At 41.9% G+C, this 22552-nt stretch overlaps 1 protein-coding gene across 10 annotated transcripts in view; it reads right to left on the reverse strand.

Annotated features, from left to right (window-relative positions):
• BACH2 (BTB domain and CNC homolog 2) overlaps positions 1–22552 on the reverse strand; it is a 187616-nt gene that overhangs the window by 88645 nt on the left and 76419 nt on the right. For 6 of the 10 annotated variants that reach the window (XM_068184041.1, XM_068184040.1, XM_068184042.1 and 3 more), the window contains one exon: positions 13339–13447. The exons of 1 other annotated variant lie outside the window; for it this stretch is intronic. Coding sequence is in view for 1 of the 9 variants with exons in the window: in XM_068184038.1 (XP_068040139.1) it covers positions 13343–13447 (105 nt within the window). In the remaining 8 variants the exon portion in view is untranslated. The remainder of the gene's footprint in view (positions 1–13338; positions 13448–22552) is intronic. 3 more of the 10 variants (XM_068184048.1, XM_068184038.1, XM_068184047.1) reach the window with 1 other exon arrangement.

A 22552-nucleotide genomic window follows, 5' to 3' on the forward strand; every position in this document is an offset into this window, starting at 1 on the left:
GCAGCAGCTCAACATTGCTCCCTTTTTTCCCTTTGCACTCAGGAAAAAAACCCAACTGCCTTACAATGTCACACAAATTTATTTTAAGGTGATTTAGGATGAAGCCAGCCATACATTTGCAAGTTCAGAAAGTTCAGCCAGTGGTCTCATTTTCATCATCCTGTCAAATGAGGACATATGAGTGCAACATAAGGACAGGAGAAACAGTTTTTCTCCAGCTGCACAGGTGGTCCCCCATGTTACAGCATGAAGTGAGGAAATTATCCTTTAGCTCATATAAATCCTGGATGCAATAGTTGCTCACCAAACTATGAAGAGGGAGCCCATGTTGATGGATGTACACATCTTGCCTGTGAAAACTGTGGTAGGGCTGAAATGCTCCATCTCCCATGAAGGAGCTGCCTCTTAACTTCTCTGTCTCCATCCTCACTCCAAGCAGGGGAAAGTCAAAAGACATGAAATTGTTTTGTGGGTGATCTTCAGTGGTTGTTAAAAATATAAAAAAGAGAAAGGGAGAATGGTGATGGGAAAGAGGTTCAAAAATATGTTCCCTCTTGGGTGAACTCAGGTCTTTTTAACAAGAAAAGCCAGAGAGGCCACGCACAGTAATGCTGAGAAAAAGGAAATGGTACTTCATTCTAGCCAGAGTCATAAATCTTACCAGCGAGCCTCTAACGGCAAAACGGCGAGCAGGGGAATTTTTATACAGAGATAATTAGTTGCGAGCTGATATCAGGTTTACTGTGCTGTACACTCCGTGTGTGCAACATGTTCTCAACCTGCAAAACCCTGCATGAGGCTCTGGCAGCCTTGCTGCTGCTGGCTTTGCCAGAAGGCATGCAGCTGGAACTCCCAGAAACCCTTAGGAAAAAAAAGGTGAAGATGGAAATGGGTATTTCTGCTCCAGAGAAATCTTATCTGTAGCTCAGAATGATTCTTCCAATGGGAAAAATGCATCATGTTTATAAAACCACACCCCCTCTGCTACAGGGGAGACGGACCAACAGGACACCTTGTGCCACTATTAACATCCTTGTCTTCTGGGATACAGACACCACTCACAGATCCTGCAGAGCAGGCAGATGGGTCATGGAGAAAGTTTATCCATTGAAGTGAGAAGCAAAATGTGGTTGTGGGAAATCTATCAGCCAGAAGAAAATAGCTGCGAAGATGCCTCACAAGCACCAAAGTCAATGGCACATTCCCTCCGCCTGTGCTGGGAACAAAACAGCCCACCCGCCAGTGCTTGTTCCTCGACGTCTTGCTCTGTTTCAGAGAACAGCCAGGGACTTGCCCTAGTGATTGACACGAGCAAAGACTCCACCACAGCTAGCAGTCAGACTGCACTTCCAGTCAAAGAGAAGCCGCTTTTTGGTTTCTAGATGATAGGGAGTCCAGGAGACATGCCAGCGGCACGCCAGGTGTGCTAGGTGCCAGCAAGCATCCTAGCACCTGTGAAGCTACTTTAGAGGGGACCAATTTGGTCTAGATGAGGGGGTCTGGAAGCCTTCATGCCCAAAAGATGCCCAAGTTAGAAAACAGCCCAGAAAGGACAGCAGCTTGCAAAGGGACAGCTCGATGAGAAAAGACAGCCCACCCCAGCTGCACAAGGGGCTTTGAGGCTAATGGGAGCACCACAGGCTACCTTGGTGCTCCCTACCTACTTTCTGCCCATCCCGTTTTCTTTTTAATCCCCTAGTGCAACAGGACAGATACACCCATTGCTCGATCACACTCCTCTGCTGACCCAAAACAGCTGGAAGCAGATGGGGCTCAGGGCAAACCAGCTTTTTCTGCATAGAGTTAAAGTAGCAGATCTTTGATAAAAGGCTCAGTTTGCCTGCAACTGTATGTTAAACTGAAAGACCAATCTGCATTTACTGTGCTAAACTACAGTTATGGGGGTTTTTTAATCATTCAGCCTAATGGTACACAGCTGTCACAAGAATCTTTGAACACATCACTAGCTCTCTTTGATCTGATTAACCAGATAAGGAACCACAGCCACAAGATATGAAAGGATGAGTCCAAATTTCAAACTCTCAGCTGAGCAAAGAATTTCATTCAAAGGAATGGCAAAATGAGGAGGGAGGAGGTTCACAATGCCAATGAAGGTTTTATTTACTACTGATATAAGCAGGTGAAATACTCTCCATTGCATGGTTAAAGAATCAATGGACCCCAGCCTCAAAGTGGCACTGACAGGTGTTATATCTACCACACTTACCTGTGTGGACAGCAATATTTGTATTATCTTTTTTTCAGACAGGAAATGAGGGGCTTTCTTCCACAGGGATGCTTTTTAGACTGGAGAAGCCTCCCTGTGACATTGAAGAACTCCAAGGGTATGGCCCCTTCACCCCAATTGCTTCTGTTCAGCATGATTCTTCAGATAGTATAGTATTTTTTTTTAATTCAAGACAGCTTTGTTTATTTGCTTTTATTTCTAGCATAATGTTTACTATTCCAATCAGAACATTCTGTAATCTCATCTAAATGTTTTATTATTAATTGCTGCACCCCACACCCCACCCTTAATAACTATCCTCGGGAGAGGTAAACATTTAAACACAACTTACTCTAGTTAAAGCCATGAATATGCATTATTTATTTATTTAGGTAAACAGTAATTAAGAAAAATCACCAAACCGCCTTCTCTTTGAAATGAGCTCTGCTTTACCAGCCTTGCCGTGGGAATTGCTAGTCCTTTAAACACATCTATTACTTTGTCCTCCTCCACCATGATTTACATTGATGAGCCTCAGACCACACTACAGCTGCCAGAAAAGCAGTCAGCCCCTACTCTGTCTAAGGCTGAGTGACAAGTTCAAAGCTTCCAGCAAGGATAACCAAGAGTTACCAAGATGTCAGTAGAGAAGATAGGTGCAGGATGAGGAAAAGAATGCTGCTTTCTATCACTCAATATGCTGATTTTTAAGATTTTTCACTGCAAGACAACCACTCCTAACATGAAAACACTCATGACCCTCTTCTGCCCTTTCCCTACAGATGGAGGGCTATGTCCTGACAGAGGGGCTTGTGACCACTGAAGCCCCTCCATACTAAGCTGGGTAGCAGCCAGTCCCAAACCGAGGAGATTTTGTGCCAGAACAGTCAGATAGCCCCATGTGCTATATATACATACATAAACACCTATATATATATATATATATATAGCTACACACACAATTACGCATTGGGTAATAAGCAGCTGAGTGACTCCACTCAATTCCCCTGGTTTTCTTCCTCAGTGTTACATTAACTCAAATACTACAGCATCCCATCCTGACTGATATTTCCACCAATTTGCACTGCAAACCATGACAGAATATGACAGCACCAGAGGCAATGAAACTGCTAACACAACACTCAATTTTTTAAACCAAAAAAGTCAGACATACCAAGATAGTCCTCACAGTCCTGGCTGATTATCCAGCTTAAGGATTGCACCAGCACTACAACAGAGGAATCGAAAAGTATCCCAAAGACAAAGGGATTTTCACAGATCTAAAATTGTTAGGTAAATAGATAAAACTGCGGCTGGGGCTGTGTTTCAGTTTTCAAAGCTAATTTCCGGCCACCGTTCAGAGAAATGCTTTGCATTTCCATTTCTGACTCACCTGCTTTAACAAGCGCACTCGCTGGAATTACTAAGCATGGAATCTCATCAAAACATTTCACTTTCTGAATCAAAGTGCTTTTCAATTTTACTGATGTGAACTTATCTATAAAATTTACCATGGTAACAACAGTGGCGATGTGCAGGTATGAGTGCTCAATGTGATGTGTCAGAGGACCCTTCTCCCACTGGGCATCCCACCAAGGTACAGGAATGCCTCCCAAATTCTGCCCAACCACTCGGAGCACACTGACACCAGTGTTTCACATCCCCATCACAAAGTGATACACGCTCCTAGAGACACATTTAAACATCAGGTATGAATGAAAAGCATTCCTGAAAAGAATCTGTTATGAAACTGAAAATCGGAGATCGCCGCAGCGCTATGCCTAAGTTGAGTCATCAGTTCCCTTTTCAGCGTAATAATTGACGCTGCCTTGATCAGAATGACTGATCCAAATGTTGCTTTGTGTTTGTATGTTTTTGTTGGGTTTTTTTAATTAAAAAAAAACTATTTCTTATGTAAACAAGCCGTCTGTCATCTTGCAGGAGTGTTTGTATTCTTCAGATCATGGGAAACATCTGTCAAAACCAGATTTTGCTCTCCTCAATCAACTCGATACCGTCTTAATCAGACTGTGCTCAAAGAACTGGTCTTGTTACAGAAAAAAATACGCTGCCAACTCTCAGTGGAAGCGCTGATTTTATTTCACTTTCTTGGGATTAAAGGCTGCAAAGATTATTAAAAGAGTTCCCTCCTTCCCCTGCGGGATCTCTTCCCCAAAGGAAATCCTGAGAATTTACATGCTGCTTTTCTCCTCTTTGTGTGCGATTCCAAAATTAACTGTCTTCCAGGAAGAGACAGATAGGAGTAGAATCAAGGTATAGTGAAACTTCAGAGCCTGCTGATTTCCCACCTTTTGACATGGGTACTCAGATAACGGAGTGATTCCCCTTCTAATGCTTGCAACAAATAAACACTCCCACGCGTCTGCATCCCGCAGGTCACACCTCCCCAGAATGATTCATTAGGTATTTTCACATCTTCTACACAGGGGAAGATCAAGTGGGGTTGCAACTGCCTCTAGTGGTGTTTTCTAAAGACAAGGTGACACAAAACAGAGTGGCTGCTACTACTAGGATAAGGGTGATGTTAGACTGCCATACTGTGAGTTCTCCGCCAGAGAATCTGCCTGGGAGTAGCAAAATCATTACAACAAAAGAAAGAAGAAGCCAATTAGAGAAACAATGTGAGACTATAACAGAAAGAGCAGGCTACTCCATTGGCAAGTAAATGAAGAGGAGATGACTGTGGCAGGAGGACCAGGATCAATGGGTACCAGCTAGGTGTTTTAGCTGGGGCTGTATGCAGAGCTCTGTTAAATGGACCAATAATTTATAGATTAAGGGGACAGTACTGGAAACATTCAGTAGTTTTAATAATAGTGTATACATGATCTTAATGCCCTTGGAGGGGTGAGAAATTAATTGCCATGTCTATATTAGCTTTTACCCTTAGACCTAAACTACTCCACTGGAACCATGTTGCAGATATGATGCTGAATTTTTGTATTTCATCTGGCAGTAACTCCAGCCCAGTGCTGCACACTGAGCACCTACCAGTACCTGGAGTATATCACCAGCACTGCTGGAAGCACAACTCTCAGCATGTATCAGTAACTCATGGATTACACATCATGCCACTAATTCTTAAATACAAGGCATGAGACAGGAGAAGAACCTTGGTATGCTTTGCAGAAGATGGAGGAGGACCCATCTAAACACTGGGTACTGAGAGTAATACAACACCAGATGTTAAAACAAGAAGATAAACAAAATCCAAACCTGTGGAGGAGAAGAAATGATAAAACAAATGACATAAAAAGGGAAAAGAAAATTATCTACTGGCTGAAGATGATGTTAGATTTTATTTCCCTAACTGTGGTAGATAGTTGAACACAGAACTAATATCAGACATATCTGCAAAAATTGTACTCTTTTGAATGGAGTGGAATTAGATTTAAATGAAAGTTTTGCTTTAAAAAAATCTTCAGGCAAATAATTTCTTTGAAGCAAGAAATTACTGCATGGCTACACTTATGAAACAAACCTAAGTCAATACTAAACAAGACGAAATCTCAATTGTGTTTGAGAAATAATGTCCAGAAGCATATAGATTTAGCTCTGCTCAGCACAGAATCCAATGAGTATCATCAACCTTGCAACATCTTGGGGAATCTTGTATTTTTCTGAACAACACTTTTATCAGCTTCAGGTATTTTAGAGAGGAATGGACTGCAACACTCCCCAAATGCAGCTGAAACATGGTTTTGGCCAGATTTGAGATGAGACTGAACTTAGCACTGGTTTCATCTGCCTGTCCTAAGATAACACGTTTTCAACTGTAACTTTCATAAACTCTTTGAAGTTCATTTTACTATTCTAAGGTTCAAGGGTGACAATATGAAGACGGAGGAAGCAGAAAAAAACTGGATAGGAATGAAAAGCACTTTGGACTGTCAAGCCAGCAAACGTAAGAATTGTATTTGGCTTTGTGAGAGCATTGCCAATACTAACAAACCATTTGCTGTCTGCTGCTGCATACCAGCAGGTCGTGCCCAAGCTTACATTAATACTTTGATGCATGCATAGTGGACACATTTTGAAGTGCCCCTGTATTTGCTTTTAATTTAATTTTGCACCAACTCTTGAATGTCCCAATTAAAAAATAAAGGTGTGGGAAACAAAGCGAAATAGGGTTTATCACCTCATAAAGTTAACCAAAACAGCAAAGACTGTGTTCAAATGTCTATCTAGTTCTCCCTGACAGCTCAACTCAACTGAAACCTTAGGCATGATATGAATTTCTTCTTCAGTTTCATGCCATCTGAATACAGAAGTTTAACAGCAGTATTTTCACCATCCCAGTTAACGATCACCCACAGCAGTAGTAAGAAACCAGCAATCATTACGCCACAAGCAAAGCCAACTCCATAACCAGAAAAGAAAATTATTTTCTTTCCAATCTCTCGTCTCTGCTCTTAAAATGTGACTGCAGCAGCTTCAGGGATGTCCTGCCTGAGTCATTCTCACTGCTTGTTCCTTTAAGAAAGATGTTCTCTGCACTCAATAATTACAGGTTAACTATGTCAGGCAAAAAGAGCCTCTTTCTACATTTCTTATGGCTTTTGGAGATGGAGGTCTTTTTTGTTTTGTTTTTAACTTGCATGATGAAACCCACCCATTCTGCCATTATTATCTTGTTTTATTACTCCTCATAGCATTTGCTTAAAATGATATAAAAAGTAGGCAGTTGCACAGAGAATGATTAGTACAGCATGTGCTGTAGCAAGCAATATTATATATTTTATTGCTCATGAAGTCACAGTACTGGAACCAGCCAAATCTGTTACTTTAGTCTGAAAGCACATTTTTCCTTTCCTGCTTGCAACAGGATAATTAATAACTGGGAGAAATAATGGAGAAAATAACCATGGTGTTAGGTAAGCACTCCTAATTACATAACTTTATGTTTGGACCAAAGACTGATGTTTGGGATGTCTCTCTACAAGAGAATAACAAAGTTTGCATCTCATGTGTCTCAAGGACACTTGCCACACCATCTGCTCCGCCATAATCCCAAATTACTCACTACCTGTGCCAGTGTCCTCATCCCACTAAAAAGTCTGTACTTTTGCCTGAAGCTCTGCAAGTGAAAAATTAAATCTAATGCCTTCCCATTTATTATGAGGGGCTGATGAAAAGCTCATTAATACTTGGGGAAAAAAGCTCTCTACCATTGCATCACACAGTCATAGAGCCAATGCATGATGGTCAGCGAATGTTTCCATGTAGCAATTGGCTTTACACAGCTTCCTACTTGGTAAATAGTGAGAGGATATACAGAATAAATAACTGTTTTCCCTGATTTATTTCTACACTGTGTGAGGTAAGTGAAAAGAATTTTTAGGCACTGAGCTGATTTCAGGCCTCGTCCTCTGTGGATAACTTTGCCTGCAATATTATAGGGCTTTTAATCTCACATACCTCATGGATCCTCTTATCATCACCATCATAATGAAACCAGACATTGCTTACTTCCTGCTCCCCCAGCCTGACTCCGGCCAGGCACACAGAGACCTCACTGAAGAAGGCCACTCATCATTTCACCTGCTTGGCTTCACCTCCCCGCACCAGCTGGTGTCACCTTAAGCTGTTCCCACCAATGGGCAGGTCAAGCAGCAGCATAACCCAAACCATAAGGATCAGAAGACATTCAGCACACCTTGTTCACAGGAAAGGTACAAAACAATCCCCAGGTGTTTCTGTAATTCCTGTTGCTCTCAGCACAATTAGATTTTATTGAACTGCAACCCTAGATAAGTGCATTGAATCTTACAGCTGAAGTCAATTACACTGCATTAAATAGTCTTCCTGATTTGCAAGATGAAGATCACTTCTGTATAAAACTAAATTAGCTCAATAACTAATTATTTGTAGCTTGGGCGAGGGGTTGAAACCGCAATGGACAACTAAGAAGTTGCTGTGTTTTCAGGCACTAGTCCTTTAGAGCTGCAAGCAGACTGAATTTCCAGTTTCACCAGCTGAGAAAAGGGACAAGCACTGTAGGCACAGAGAGGACATCTAGTGTTGACAGCACTGCATCTAAAACCATCCGTGTTTTCTCATGGCAAGGGACTCTGAGATGACCAGCCTTGGAAGGAACAAGACATTGGTTTTCATGTTCTGAGAAGTCCTCACACTTAAAAGTTTAACTACCAACCCAAAGGAGATAAAAGGGCACATCAAAAGGCGTGTGACTTGTCATTTCTGATTCCTTACTCAGAATTACCATCAGCACTGAGTGAGAGTATATAAAAACCCCTTAAATGAATATTTTTGCTTATCAGTGTCTGAGTGGAGGAGCAGAGGGGCTGAAGGCCAGTGGTGGTGATGAGCTATGTGGGCATCCTTAGCAGCCACACTGTGCCAGTGCACATCTTGGCAGGAGTCCATGAGTGTGACATTCCACTGGCTCGCACCACCTTCCTCAGCTGCTAGACTCACTTTTAGTACCCCTGCAACCAGCCTCAAGCACTCTTCAGTTTTTTTCTTACAAACAACCATATTTACATGTTAGAAGATCTCCACGTAAGTTGGGAGATGACAGAAGCAGTGTTTCTGATCCCCTTGGGTTGTGCTGGGCGTGTATATTGAGCAGACAGGAGTGATTCAAAGCCATAAGCAGACAGACTGAAAGGAGCAAGTTGAGAGACAGGGAATATTCCAAATGCCTGCTGCTGCACCAGGGCAGCCAAACTCCACAAAAAAAAAAAAAAATAGGCCTGAAAGACTTGGAAAGAAAAAAAAATCAACCCTTTTGAGATCTGGAAATAATGTCCTTTACTCTTTAACACAGAAATGCAAGCAGCATGGGTGACTGTCCTGTGAGGAAGCAGACCCCTTTTGCTCTAGTCTCCAGGGTGGCTTTCTCCATCGCAACATCCACATCTTTCAGCAATATCAGTAGGCTTTGTCCTCACAATGAACGTGAGGAAGATGATCACTGCACAAATGAGGAAGTCAGTCATGGGGCAGATGAAGGAGGTTGCCTGAGAACACACAGGAAACCTGTGACTGAGGCAGGGAACTGAACCCAGACCATGAGTTCCAGTTGGGTGCCAGTCAAAGCTGGGTGGCTGACAGATCACCTCTTCTTCTGGGGCTTTGAAATTTAAGTTTGGTCGGTTTTACAATTAACTTTTTTTTTTTTTTTGTCTAGTCACTACGTTTCATTACACTCACACTTCTGCTTTGTGAAGGCTTTTGATCCTGCTTCTTTTCTGTTTTGGCTTAAAAAACCAACACAACTGAACATCAAACAAAATTTACCCTTCACAGTTTGGTCTCCTCCCCTACCAACATGATCCTCTCCCTAGTGCTCAGTGCTAGGCGTCCTCTCCCTAGCACTCAGTGTTGTGTCTTGTGCACCCTGTGCTCATGACTGTGGCTTCAAAAAAAAACACCAGCAATATTGAGAAGGAGATCCTTCTTCGTAGCTTCACAGAGTTACAGCAACTGCTTATGCGAACACCAGTGCTGTGAGGCAGCAAAGCAGATCTGGTGGGAACACCAGAGAAAAGAAATGCACAAAAAAGGTAAGTTCCAAAGTGAATGTTCTGACACTGCTATGCATCATGTCAACATGAGCAATCATCTGAAGAACAGCTACCAGTAAGCCACAGCATCAGACTGCCTAGGATGTTTTACTGGCTTGCTAATGAATCACTGGGAAAATGTGAGCCATGTGCTCACTGCCAGGATAGCCGTCACAGTAGGTGAAAACAATGACTCTTTCACTATCATCATGACTTGTGCCTTAATTGATATTTTAACATTTTTTTAAGATCTTTCTGTGTAAAGCACATAATATGCACTTCTAAGACAAAATCCTTTGGTATTATACTATTTGCAAGGAGGTGCAACAAGTCAAACCACTATTTAATGAAATAATTCACACTGGCTGAATCCCTCACAGACTGTCCCAAGATCTTGAAAAGGAAAAAATAACTAATTTCCACATGTGTAATAACTCACATGGTGAGAAAGAAAAAGACTTCACATTTTTGTGAGAAAATGTTGCAAAACCACAAACTTTTGAAAGTGCCCAATATGCTATTTTCAGCTTATCTGGATGCAGCCCAAACTATCCACAGCTAACCAAGGTGCATCAGAACACTGTAATCATTCCACTCCCACCACAGGCTTTTTGTGCCCACTGTGCATCCAAGGCTGTCAAGCCCTACAAAATAACATAGGACTTTTATGCTTAAAGCAGCCAAGCAGCTGCAAAAATAACTCTGTAAAAATATTGAATACTTGGTCCCATTCAGCAGCTGGAAAAACAATTACTGACTGAAAAATTCAGTATTTGATATTACTTAATAGTTGGGGAAAAACTATTTGTGAATCATAATTAACATTTATTTAACTATTTAAAAGCATGCATCTACTGTTTGAGGCTTCACAGAGAGCAAATATGTGGCCTTCTGGCACCATTAAACAGACTAAGACAGTTAAACTGGAAGGACATGAGGCAGAAAACCACACTGGAATAGTCAATCCTTCAAGGAACTGGTGTAACTGAGATTGACTCAGCATGCAGGCAGCAACACCAGGTTTGAACCAAATCAGTAGCAACTACCCTGAGGTAAATTAAATGAATGCGCAGCTCTAGCTCCTGGTGCCAGAGCAATGCAAACATCATGACATAAACTGGATGAAAATCCATTACTAACAGTGATGGAGAAACTGTTCCCCTTGAAACAGCCTCAGGGGTTTATGGGCACCTCTGCGGTGGCATCATCCTGGGCCCAAGTGACAGCGGGGCTTCCTGCAAACAAGTGCAGCAGAGCCTGCGAAAAAGGACCAGAAGTGCTCATCGCCCTCCCAGGAGCCAGGGTCCTGCTTCCCATGCTGAAAGTGCGGCCAACGGGACTAAGGCAGCAATCATCCATCTGTACTCTGCACTGGTGAAGCCACACCTCACATCCTGTGTTCAGGTTTGGGCCTCTCACCACAAGAAGGACATTGAAGTGCTGGAGCATGTCCAGAGAAGGGCAATGAAACTGGTGAGAGGTCTGGAGCACAAGTCTGGAGAGGAGCAGCTGATGGAGCTGGGTTTGTTTAGCCTAGAGAAAAGAAGGCTCAGGGAGGACCTTACTGCTTTCCACAACTGCCTGAAAGGAGGCTGTAGCCAGCTGGGGGTTGGTCTCTTCTCCCAAGGGACAAGATCAGAGGAAGTGACCTCAAGTTGCTCCAGGAGAGATTTATATTGGACATTAGGAAAAATTTCTTCTCAGAAAGGAATTGTCAAGCATTGAACAGGCTGTCCAGGGAAGTGGTTGGGCCCCCACTCCTGGACGTGTGGGGACCCCAGCCACTTTTAAAAGCCATGTAGTTGTGGCACTTAGGGATATGGCTTAGTGGTAGACTTGCCAGTGCTGGGTTAGCAGTTGGACTTGATGATCCTGAAGGTACTTTTCAACCTAAACAACTCTGCTTGTATGATTCTTAATTATTTTATGGTTCCATGAAACCAATGGTGGCTTAGGTCAGGATTTAAATTCCAGAAGCAGACAAACCATTAACAGGTTGCTGAAAACAAACATTAGGCCTTGTTTTAAATTTCTAATTGGGAAACTGTTTGACTTTGGACTTTTCAAAGTCCTAATTTCCTTTAAACAATTTCTCCGCTTGTTCTCTGTACATTTGCCATAGCTGAAATGTCCCATCGGTGACAGTAACCAGTCCTTTTTTCATCTCATTCAACTTCACCCACGCAGAATTGGACTGAGCGATGCACCGGTCCAGCAAGCACAGAACAAGAACAAAACAGCAGCTACTGTATCTGGCAGATAACTGCAGGCAGAGCAGAGCCAAAGATTCCTGTCCAGCACAACCTCAGTGGGAGAGTGACCCAGGTGTGTCAGTTGACTGTACAGGGTAGAGACTCACAAAAATGAAACCTACACCAAAAAACTGACTCAAACTCAGTGTTTGAAGGACATAGCGACAGGATTAACATAAAAAAAAAAAAAAACCTAGTATATGTACAACAAATGCCACCTGTGGGGAATATTCTGCAAGGTGCTGAGGAATGTGAGCAGCCTGTATAATAAATATGCTTAACTAAGTGATTTGAACTCTAAGTCATCAACTCTCACCACTGCTCTCTCAAGCAACCATGTTATCAGAGACCTTTCAAGGGAAATGAACTTATGTCACAAATACGTCTCATATCATACTTCTCATAACCTGCAGCACCAGGAAAATGAAGGTAATATAAAAAGAAATAAAACTTACAAAATTTTATGTCACAAACATACCTGAATAGATTATGCTTTCAAAATGAACAGTATAAATAGCATAATAAGGTTTTTTAGGTGTACATCTCAAAGTTTTCTAGGATGATGTTATTTATTCTAAATGCAAACACATTCTCAATGCCATATACAATGCAATTGGCTTGTGACCTGAAATAGGGCCCTTCTCACTGAGACTCATTCATCACTAGGATGATCTCAAAAATCATTGTGGATCCCTTTCAGCTCAGGATATTCTATGATTATCCTTTCTGTGATAAGAAAAAAGATGCAGCTGACCAAATTCACCTCCATTCACAGCCTGCGGAGGCTCCCTAGCAATACCCCCTGCATGGCCAAAGGGACAAAGCATTGCTCTTTCTGGATCAGACAGGGCATCTATTCATGGATCATTTCAAACTGAGTTAGGAAGATCACCGTTTATGAAAACCTCCACAAAGCACTCACTCTATCAGGGCTACACCAGCACAGTTAAAATGCTGAAGTACAGGCTGGAATGAACACTAGAAAAACATGTATGTCATAGAGCTAATGACAAAATAGATCACTATGTACTTGGCCAAATTTCTTTCTAGGCTTCTATGGATCTGCCTGTTCTCAGAATTGTTTAGGTACTATGCTGGGGAATTCTAGAGCAAGAGAACAAAAAGCCTAGAAAGGGCTTTAGCTTTACACTGTGCACAGATATGGAGGTGCTCAAGTTCCCACATGCATTGTTAGTGTCTTACTAGGTGTTAGAGTAAAACTGTAAAATTACAAGAAACAACCAAAACATCTCAAAACCACCCCAAAACTGAAGAAACCATTTGATGATGCTTTTGTAAAAACACTTACTTACAACGCAGTCCTGGAAGTGATTTCCAAGCAAGCCAACTGCTGCTCTAGACAGTTAACTGGATGGTGTGGCTTAGCTCTTTCATACAAGCAGCACTTACAGTTGTATCTAGAAAAGGAAATATAACCAAAATTCTTTATGAGCAAATACACAAATAAAGTCATCTTTCTCTTTAAAACTATGACCAGGTTAAAACTAGCTTCAGCAGGTCTCAGTAGTTCTTGTGCCAAGCTTCACATGTGCTGCCTGCTCACAAGCCTCAAGGTGCAGCCAAAGCCACCCTATGGTGTGTAAGCCAAGAGCGACTGTGCCTGAGAAAAAACTCTGCGCTGAGTGCATCAAAGTGGCAAACAAACGCGCCCAGCTGTTTTTCTTATCTAGTTCTACTTAAAACACTTGCAGGAAATGCAAGACGAATTAGTACCAAAAAAATGTAGGTGATTTCAGTAAGGCCAGGAATTCCAGGCACCAACTTCTATTTTCTCTCTCTTGAGTGGGTGTTCACTTGTAAATTGTAGACATGTTAGCAATTCAACAACTGAGCGAATTAACATTCAACTTAACAGTCATTGTTAGGTTGGGAGGTTATTACTGCTTGTTCTGCTAAAGTGACAGGTTAAAATACATTTGTATCTGAAAAGTTGTTTTCTACAATACATATTCCCTGTCTTTTTGCACCAAATAATTTTCTTCCATCATGTCAACTCCTATTGTATGAACCATCACTGCCAGCTCCACCACAGCAGCTGAGATAGGCAAGGAGAAACAGCAAGGTTGAGGAGGTGAGGAGGAGACAGCACTCAGCCCCCACCATTTCTCTTTGGGCTGCCATATTAATTTTTTTGCCAGGCATTTTACATGGCTGATTTGAGACTTCTCAGCAAAAGAGCATACTTGCATTTGTAGGATGTTCTGCTTTTAAAGCAAACAAGCAAAAGCCTATCCCAAGAGCAAAGAGAGGGCTCTACTTCACCAAGTCATGAGCCTGAGAAAGCTGCTTGATATCAGGCAGTGCATGGGGCACAGAATGGAAAGTTGTGATTTCCCAGCCTTGCAGGTGATTATTATTAATGGAAAAAAAAAGTTTTTAAGGTTGATTTGACATACCACCACATGTAGAATTTTTGCAGACTCAGATCCATTTTGTACTAGTAAACGAGCTTGCATCCTTCCCTCTGTGCTTTTTTTTTCTTTCTTTTTTTTTTTAGGGTATCTCACAAGCTGCTGACAACTCACACTGTACTAGGAGCTGTTCACACTGCACAAAGTGTTTACCACTCACAAGTGATGCTAAAAATTAATTTACAGTACCGCTACAGCAAGCTTTGACAAATTGTCATGTGTTGACACAGTCATAAGTTGTTGGTTAAAAAAAGTAACACTTCCCTCTTCTGCCACTTCATGTTTGAGACCAGGGATGGGCACATTATGCAAAGTTTGAGGGTTTGTAAGCTTCACAAATGTTTGGGCTTCACAAAACAAGCTTGGTTGTGAAAGTTTTTTCTCTTACAGTTAGGCATGTGTTTATTGCCAAAAAGACTCTAGTAAGAAAAAAAATCCTTTCCCATTTCCCAAGATCTGTGTGTTGTGCAAAACTAGAAGAAAAGGCTGTAAAATAAATAACCTTGCAGGATACTTGTTCTAGATAAGATCACAGCAGTGAGAAATAGCCTGTATCAACTCCTTAGAGCTGCAGACACCACCCTCCTGCTGTAGAAAGGGAGGAAAAAAATATAGCTACAAGTAAGAGTTTTAATTGTTCTCAGCTGTCACACGACGCTATCTTAAATGAACGCATTTATTTCTCGATTCTCATACATAGCTCTATATGGAAAAGAAAGAATTCCATCAGTGGAATTCATCAGACAAGGTCCACATTGATTTTCGTGTACTCAAGATAGTAGGTGTTAGTCAGCACTCATGCCTGCCAGAGGCAGCTCTTAAATTTTAACTCCTTCTCTTCTTCCTCATGGCAGGACAAATAAACTATCTAGTTTACACTCTGGAATCAGTAATGGACACAAAGTTGTAGTCAGCTGAGGTGAGCAGTGTTTCAGTGGTGATACAAACTTGAAACATTAGCCCCAAACTAGCCTAAATCCAGGGAAAGAAAGAAAGCCAAGCAAAATGAGCACCCACAGTGCCTGCCAAAATGGGCTTCATGAGGAACCCTTAAAAGCCTGCTTCATGTTGTGCACCAGGACATCCAGTGCTCCAGTAGCTCTCCCTAAGATCACCGAATCTCAGAGCACAGACCACACAAGAATGCAGTGTAAATTCATTCAGGACTTTAGCTGGGCAATACAAGGAATTTATTTTCTCTTTTTTCCCCCCTTAACACTTGTACAAAATAGAGACCCTCTGAGTGGTTCAAAAGTCGTGAGGAAGGGCAACATTTTACCTTTGTAGAACCTGCCTTATGCCTGCATCAGTGCAAGAATGACCCACCTAATTCCTCTACAAAATTCACAACATGTTACTTCAACCAAAAACAGCTCCTGCAAAACATTAAGGAGAGATGAAATTTCATACAGACTCTTCACTTGCTCCCATTTCACACACCCTGTATAGAATTTCTTCACCATCTGAGATGTTACTCTGATAGATGATATACTCTCAGACAGATTTAAGGAAAGCAAAGGACATTTACATTGTTATAGTCAGGATGGACGTTGCCTTGCGCTGTTGACTGAAATGAAATCATCCATGCTTAATCAGCGTAGATCACTGTACATTCAGAAAAGCACTAAAGTGGCAACTCCTACCTTCCTTCTCCAAGTAACAAAAATTTATAAATATTTTTAGTGTGTCTCATTAAATGCATTATTTCACTGGATTCAGTCCAAGAGTCAATAGGGTTGAAATAAATATGATTCAACTATTAAGTCAAAAACTTCAGCTGACAAGTTACCTAGGAGATAAAAACAATTCTCCTGCACCTTGGAAGAAAACTAATAAAATCTTAAGTTTTATTGTAAGTTATCTCAACTGCCAAAATATGATTTCTCCTGTACCTTTTTACTTTGCTGTATAGAAGGGAACAAACAACTTAAATTCCCTCAGTTCTTACCTTGGGATGGAAAAAGCCCAGGACATCCAGGTCACTAATGTAATTAAGAATACTATGAGGGAAAAGGTGGGACCTGGGTTTTTCTGAAGCAATTTTTGTTTGGTTTTGTTTGTTTGTTTGGGGGATGCAACTTGTGAGCGTGAAGTAACAACCTCCAAGCAGAAGAGCCATTCTTGCCAAGTCCCTTGCGTGAGTTTGAGCTTGCTCTACACAACACAGGGCCAGCGCAGGAAGGTTCAGCTTTGGGGAAATGCAGACCCAAGATCTCCTGTGGCCTCTATGCATCACACCTTGCTGCTCTGCCCTCCAGCAGTCTTGACTGATCCTGCAGCCACACTTCCTCAAAACTGCTATGTGCAGGGCATCAGAAGAAAGCCATAAAGATGACATTCATCCCAGCAAGCCATCACCGAGATTTCAAAAGCAAAAGGAAACATATGAAGGTGTCCTGCTCCTTGATGATGCACGCACACAGCTGAAGGGGTAAATTCATGTATTGAATATGTATACCAAATATGCACTGGTAGTCACTGCTTGTATGGGATGCAGACTGTGAAACAAACTCCCCCAGCTAGAAATTAAAAAGAATCGGAGGATTTCAGCTTTCTTATTCCACGGGAACTGCTTTTCCAACAAGTGAGACAGGACACTAGCCCAAAAGCAAGTGACACCAATGACTGCCTACACCATGGGCAATCTTGTCTCTGTTCTATGCCTGTCTTCACTTCACTGCAAAGGTCAGCATGTCACCTCTGTTACACAGAGCTCTACCACCCATGAGCAGTGGGGAAGCAGCTTAAGTGGCCAACTTGGCAAGATCTCCTATGAGCATTTGGGGGTGGGAGGAAACCTCCCAGCTCTCCACTTAGTGCTTCCAGTTCTTAAACCTTAAGAGATGCTCAAATTGCCATAAACTAAAAGGATTTCAGTATTGGAATATTGGAGGTCTTTAAAAGATGTATAGATATGGCACTTAGAGACATGGCTTTGGGCTGGACTTGGCAGTCCTGGGTTAAAGGTCGGACTCAGTGATCTTCGTAGTCAAAAGATGCTGTTTCCTTCCTGACTCTCTATCCTCAGTGCTGGAGGGAAGCAGTATCTCTGGGAGCATGAAACAGTAGGAAAAAGCATTAGGTCTTTGCCTTCACCTGGAGCACACCTTGCACTTCCAGCCCTTTCAAGCAAAGGAAACTTGGTGGCCCTGTGGAGAGTGTAAAGACTTGAAAGCCAGCACCTGTGTTGTGCAAAGATCTTTTAGGAGACAGATTGGGAACTGCCTGCCCCCCCCCCACCTCCAACAAGAGTATTCACACACATGGGCACTCCTCTCCTTTGCTTTTTTTTTTTAACTGTATACACTAGTGCATTTTTCACTGCTTTCTTAGCATGACATCCATTGCATGCTATGCAACAATCACTGCCAACATTATCTATATATAGCACAGAAACATGTAATTCAGTGAAACAAGATTTTCTTCTTCCCCAGTTTCTCATAGCCAGTTTTGTTATATAAATCCATCTGACTTCCGGCTTGATTTGGATCTATTCAGATCAAATCTTTACTAAAGCCAGAAGCATTTTGTTTTTAACAAATATATTCCCATCCTCCTAAATCAAATTTCTACTTCCAGGTGAGACAATGACATCCAACTTTTACTGTAGTGTACTCCTTCTAACCAAGTGAACTTACAAATTCAGTTAAATAGCAGTGTACAGCTAAAGGGCTCTGAAAGTTTATGCATCACATGGCAAAAATAATTCTTTGTACAGCATCTCTATAAATATCCATAGGATTCTCTTGATATTTTTGAGCCACCTTAGGCCAGAAAGGTAATTAGGTAATGAAGAAAATCATGTCAAGTTTTATGAGATCTTTAGCAAAATGACTTAAATTGAGCCATGCTGGCTTATACAGTTTGAAATCCTCCTCTATATATTCCACATGGCAGTATCTTGTCTGTGCAACCTAGTTAAAAGTCAGGAGAAGGAGACAGCTGAAAACTTTGCATGACCTTTTGATCCACAATGATTTCCACAGGAGAAACCACTGCAGGAAAGGTACAAGTCAAAGTAGTTAACTAGTGGTGTACACTCCACCTTCAAGAGCTGCTGATAGTGACAACTCAATGAAAAGATGAACATATTCCCATTTCTTCTGATGCAATTATTCTTTATGAGGTATTTAAGGAGCCACAACCCCATTTATATACACTTTGCTACTTCACCCAAAACTACAAAAGCATCCCAGTTTCAGGAGTTGCTTGGCTGAAGTGAAGACATGTTCAAAGTTCTGTCTGTGGCAATGTGGACACCAGCACTGGCAACGTAAACATTGAAGAGGCATGTGGGTATATGCAAAAATTTCATTCAGCACAAAGAAAAACAAAACTAGGATAGAAGGATCCTAAATTAATCCAGTTCCTGTCTTCCCACTGACTTCCCTCACCATTGGAAAGACTTCGGTTTGGATTTTAGTCAAGTCTGGTTTACAGTGCTCAACTTCGTGTGTCATAAAAAAACACCAACCCTGCTGGAACGTCTTACTCATTACACAGCCCTGCAAAAATTATTAGCTACAATACAAGGCATTTCCCTTTGGGGACCAGAAAGGGTGAAGAGAGGGGATGTAGAGTGACAGCTTGTGGTTTCTAATGCAGCAGCAGCAAAAAAATAAATAAATAAGCAAGAGGAATACAGGATATAATGTGTTTACATTTGTCAAAACAAGTTTCCTGGAGACATGGAGGGTCCACGCTGCTGAGCTGTCACTTCTGCTTGAAACTGCTGCCTCATGCTATCAGGAGGTCAGTCACTGACCTACTTTCTGATAGGGCTGAATTAGTTTGCTACTTCTGTACACAGCCTTTTTAATTTTTTTAAAGGATTACTTAACAAACCCAAAAAAAGCTGCCTTTTATCCAACTTGGAGTTTCAACTGGTGCTGTGCAAGGCTATTACACACCCTGGCATGGGGCCCAGTGTGCTGGGGCTGCTTATTCTTTTGGAAAAATCTGTACAGAGTATTTTAATGAATTGACGCTGCAAATAACATCTTTCCTTTTTGAACTCCTACACTACACTAATACCAGCGATTTAACCCACTACACACAATAAGGGAGGCCAGCACTCAAATAGGCTGTGCTTTGTCTAGGCTGCTCCTGAAATAGATTCCTACCACTACAGGATTAGCTCCCCAAATAGACAGATGCACGGCACAATACACTTACAGGATTAAAACATAAAGTTATTAATAGAAAATAAGATGAGTAGTTGAAACTTATGAACTAAACACCAACCAATCCAGTCGTGCCCTGCACAGAGCCAGCTAATGAGTGCTCACCAGGAGATGCTGGTTCCCTTAAACTAAAAAGCATTCTTCTCAAAAAGCGAAGGGGCAGAAGTAGTAGCAAAAGATATGGCACCTACTTCCCCTCTTTGCTTAATGGCTACCTATGTGCACATAATGTCACTGCCCAAACTATTTCATTAAAATAAATCCATGGTGCAGGGTTTCACAGATCTTTGAAACACCTGGACCACTGAAATACTGGAAGTCAGCTCTTGAAATCATCCTTAACAATGCCATCCATTGAAAGCTTCATTGCTTGGGTGAACTCCTCTTCCCAGGTCTCTTGTGGGTAGCAGCACTGCTGTTTGGAAATAGGACAGCTGTGTACCAATCCGTGAAAGCAGGGCCATTCTGCGTTAAGGCTCTGGACTAACATTTGGAAGATGAGACCTCCTCAGCAACTTGGTCTCATACGCTCACCTCACCCTCCATCTGCTAAGCAAAGATAAGGATCTTCTCCAAATGCTTGGCTTGCTTAGTACCAAAACATCGTGGGTGAGACTCACACTTTCCTTTGCATTTCCCCAGGGTCCAATCTAATAATAGAGGAGGTAGTTCTGACTACCGTAATACAAGACGACTATCAGTATCACAACAGATTTATGATCACTCGAGTTCCTGGACTTGATTAGGTTCATGTTGCCAAATATAACCATGCCAAACCCAGCACTTGCAACTGCAAATGCATTCTTGCCAACCTTTTTAGCTTTCATCTGTGCATATTTACAAGCCCTGAATCTGAAGTTCAAATAAATCCAGCAATTCACTGAAACCCACCAGGATTTGAAAACATTAGGGAAGTGTCAAGATGTCATTGAGCTTGTTCTGCAGAAAAGAGTGCTTTATAGTTTCAGAAAGAAATAGACAAGGGAGCTATTTAACGAGATGGTGGCATATTGAAACATGGATAGATAAGTAATTAATAGCTACCTTCTCTAAGTGAAAACTTTTCTGAGTGAAAAATCAGCTTATATGAAAAACTACAAGTCAACTGCTGCCATTTTTGGATGGATAAGAACTGTCATGCATGTTAGCATCTCCATTACCATGAAGGATTTTACTCCTCTAAGCAATTCACAAAGACTTTCACATAGAACAGCATGTGGGAAGCAAGGAACTAACAGAAGGAGACACCAAAGAAATGCTGATATTTGCAACCAGAATTCTAATGAAGAATGTTATCAGGAATACATGAACACAGGAGAGAACTTCAGCTTCTCTGCCAAGAGAAGCTGAAGCTTTAGTCCCTTACAATCAAGAGTAACTACACAATTGTATAGGTGGTATTATTAGTGTACAAAATATTGGCCACATAATCTCTTTATGTTGGTAGCTCAAAACATTTAACTATTTCAAAAGTCCAATATTCAAGCAGCAGATCACCTAGTTAAGAACTCTCTCAACCCTGATGTGCAGGTTTCTTTAGCAAATTTCTATGCAGCTTCAAGTGGAACATATGGCACCGTAAAGTAAACAAAACAGGAGAGGGGAAAAACAGTCATGCTTCAAGAAATAGGAAGTATAAAGCTATTAATTAAGCATTTAATTTCTTTTATCCCTCATGTCTGTCTTCACAGGCTCTCTCGGCAATCAACCAATTTTGGGATTCACTGCTGTCATGCCAATCGTGGCAGTACTTCAGCTAAAAAGGCACTGTCAAACACAATGAAGTTTCCCTTCAGCTTGTTCCCACACTGGTGCTGCGTACAACACACGCGCTGCCTGGTGAGGGGAGCCAGGGGTGAGGCTTGATCTGCCCCATTTCCAAGAACTGCAGACCTGCCCTAGGTGGCAATGGCACAACTGAATCACACCAATGGTCAAGACTTTGTGCTGTAGAAACCTCACACCCTCCTATACAACACATAAATAAAACCCAGTGGTGCATTTTTGTCCAGCTTAGTGGTGGATTTGGCAGTGTTGGGTTAAAAGTTGGACTCAATGATCTTAAAGGTCTTTTCCAACCTAAACAATTCTATGACTCTTTTCCAACCTGCACGTGCCTTGGACTGAGGCATACTACAAACGTGAAAAGATTTTCCAGCATTTCACTGTTACAGCTCAACCTCTAACTTGAATCCATGGACATCATCCCCTGTACTTCACCCAGTGATGCTGCACACAGAGCACAAGGAAGGATATGGCAGAGAGATTCCCTCTTGTGAAGGAGAATATACATCTCTCTGATTCTAACAGTTTGTTTTCACAGTGGTCCTGTGCTCCGGTGGGAACTGGTGTTGGCAGAGATCAAATTGTAGGTTAGGGCTTATAAGGCTTTGAAATATATAAGGACAGTTACTGACAATGAGCTCTGCATTTGTATCTGCTGACTTGGGCAGAGAAGGCACTACTGATGTCCTGAGTGTAAATTGAATTTAAAATGCACGTTTGGCTGCCTCACCTGAACTATCCCTGCTTTCTGTCCCTAGTATGCTCTGGCTTGGCAGCTGATGCTCCTAAGCAGCTTGTGGCAGTGGCCATCTGAAGCCAGTGACCCAGGCTACTGGCTCCTGGGGCAGGGACTGTCACCCTACTGTCACCCAGCATACAGCACAGCAGGGCCCTGACTCACTCAGCCTCTGGGCATCACTGCAGCATAAATGAGGATAACCTAAATGCCAGCGGAGGGCAGATACTCAGCCCTGCAACAAGAGCACACTTTACTGCAAACACCTTGTATCCCAGAGCTTGAAATAGAAATTTCTGTGACAAAAATTTCACAGCGTGAAACTCTGTATTAAAAAATCAGCAAGCTGCACTGTTTGGCATCTTATGATTCCAAACCTTTCCAATT

Source organism: Anomalospiza imberbis, chromosome 3 (assembly GCF_031753505.1).
Source record: "Anomalospiza imberbis isolate Cuckoo-Finch-1a 21T00152 chromosome 3, ASM3175350v1, whole genome shotgun sequence".
Classification (NCBI taxonomy): domain Eukaryota; kingdom Metazoa; phylum Chordata; class Aves; order Passeriformes; family Viduidae; genus Anomalospiza; species Anomalospiza imberbis.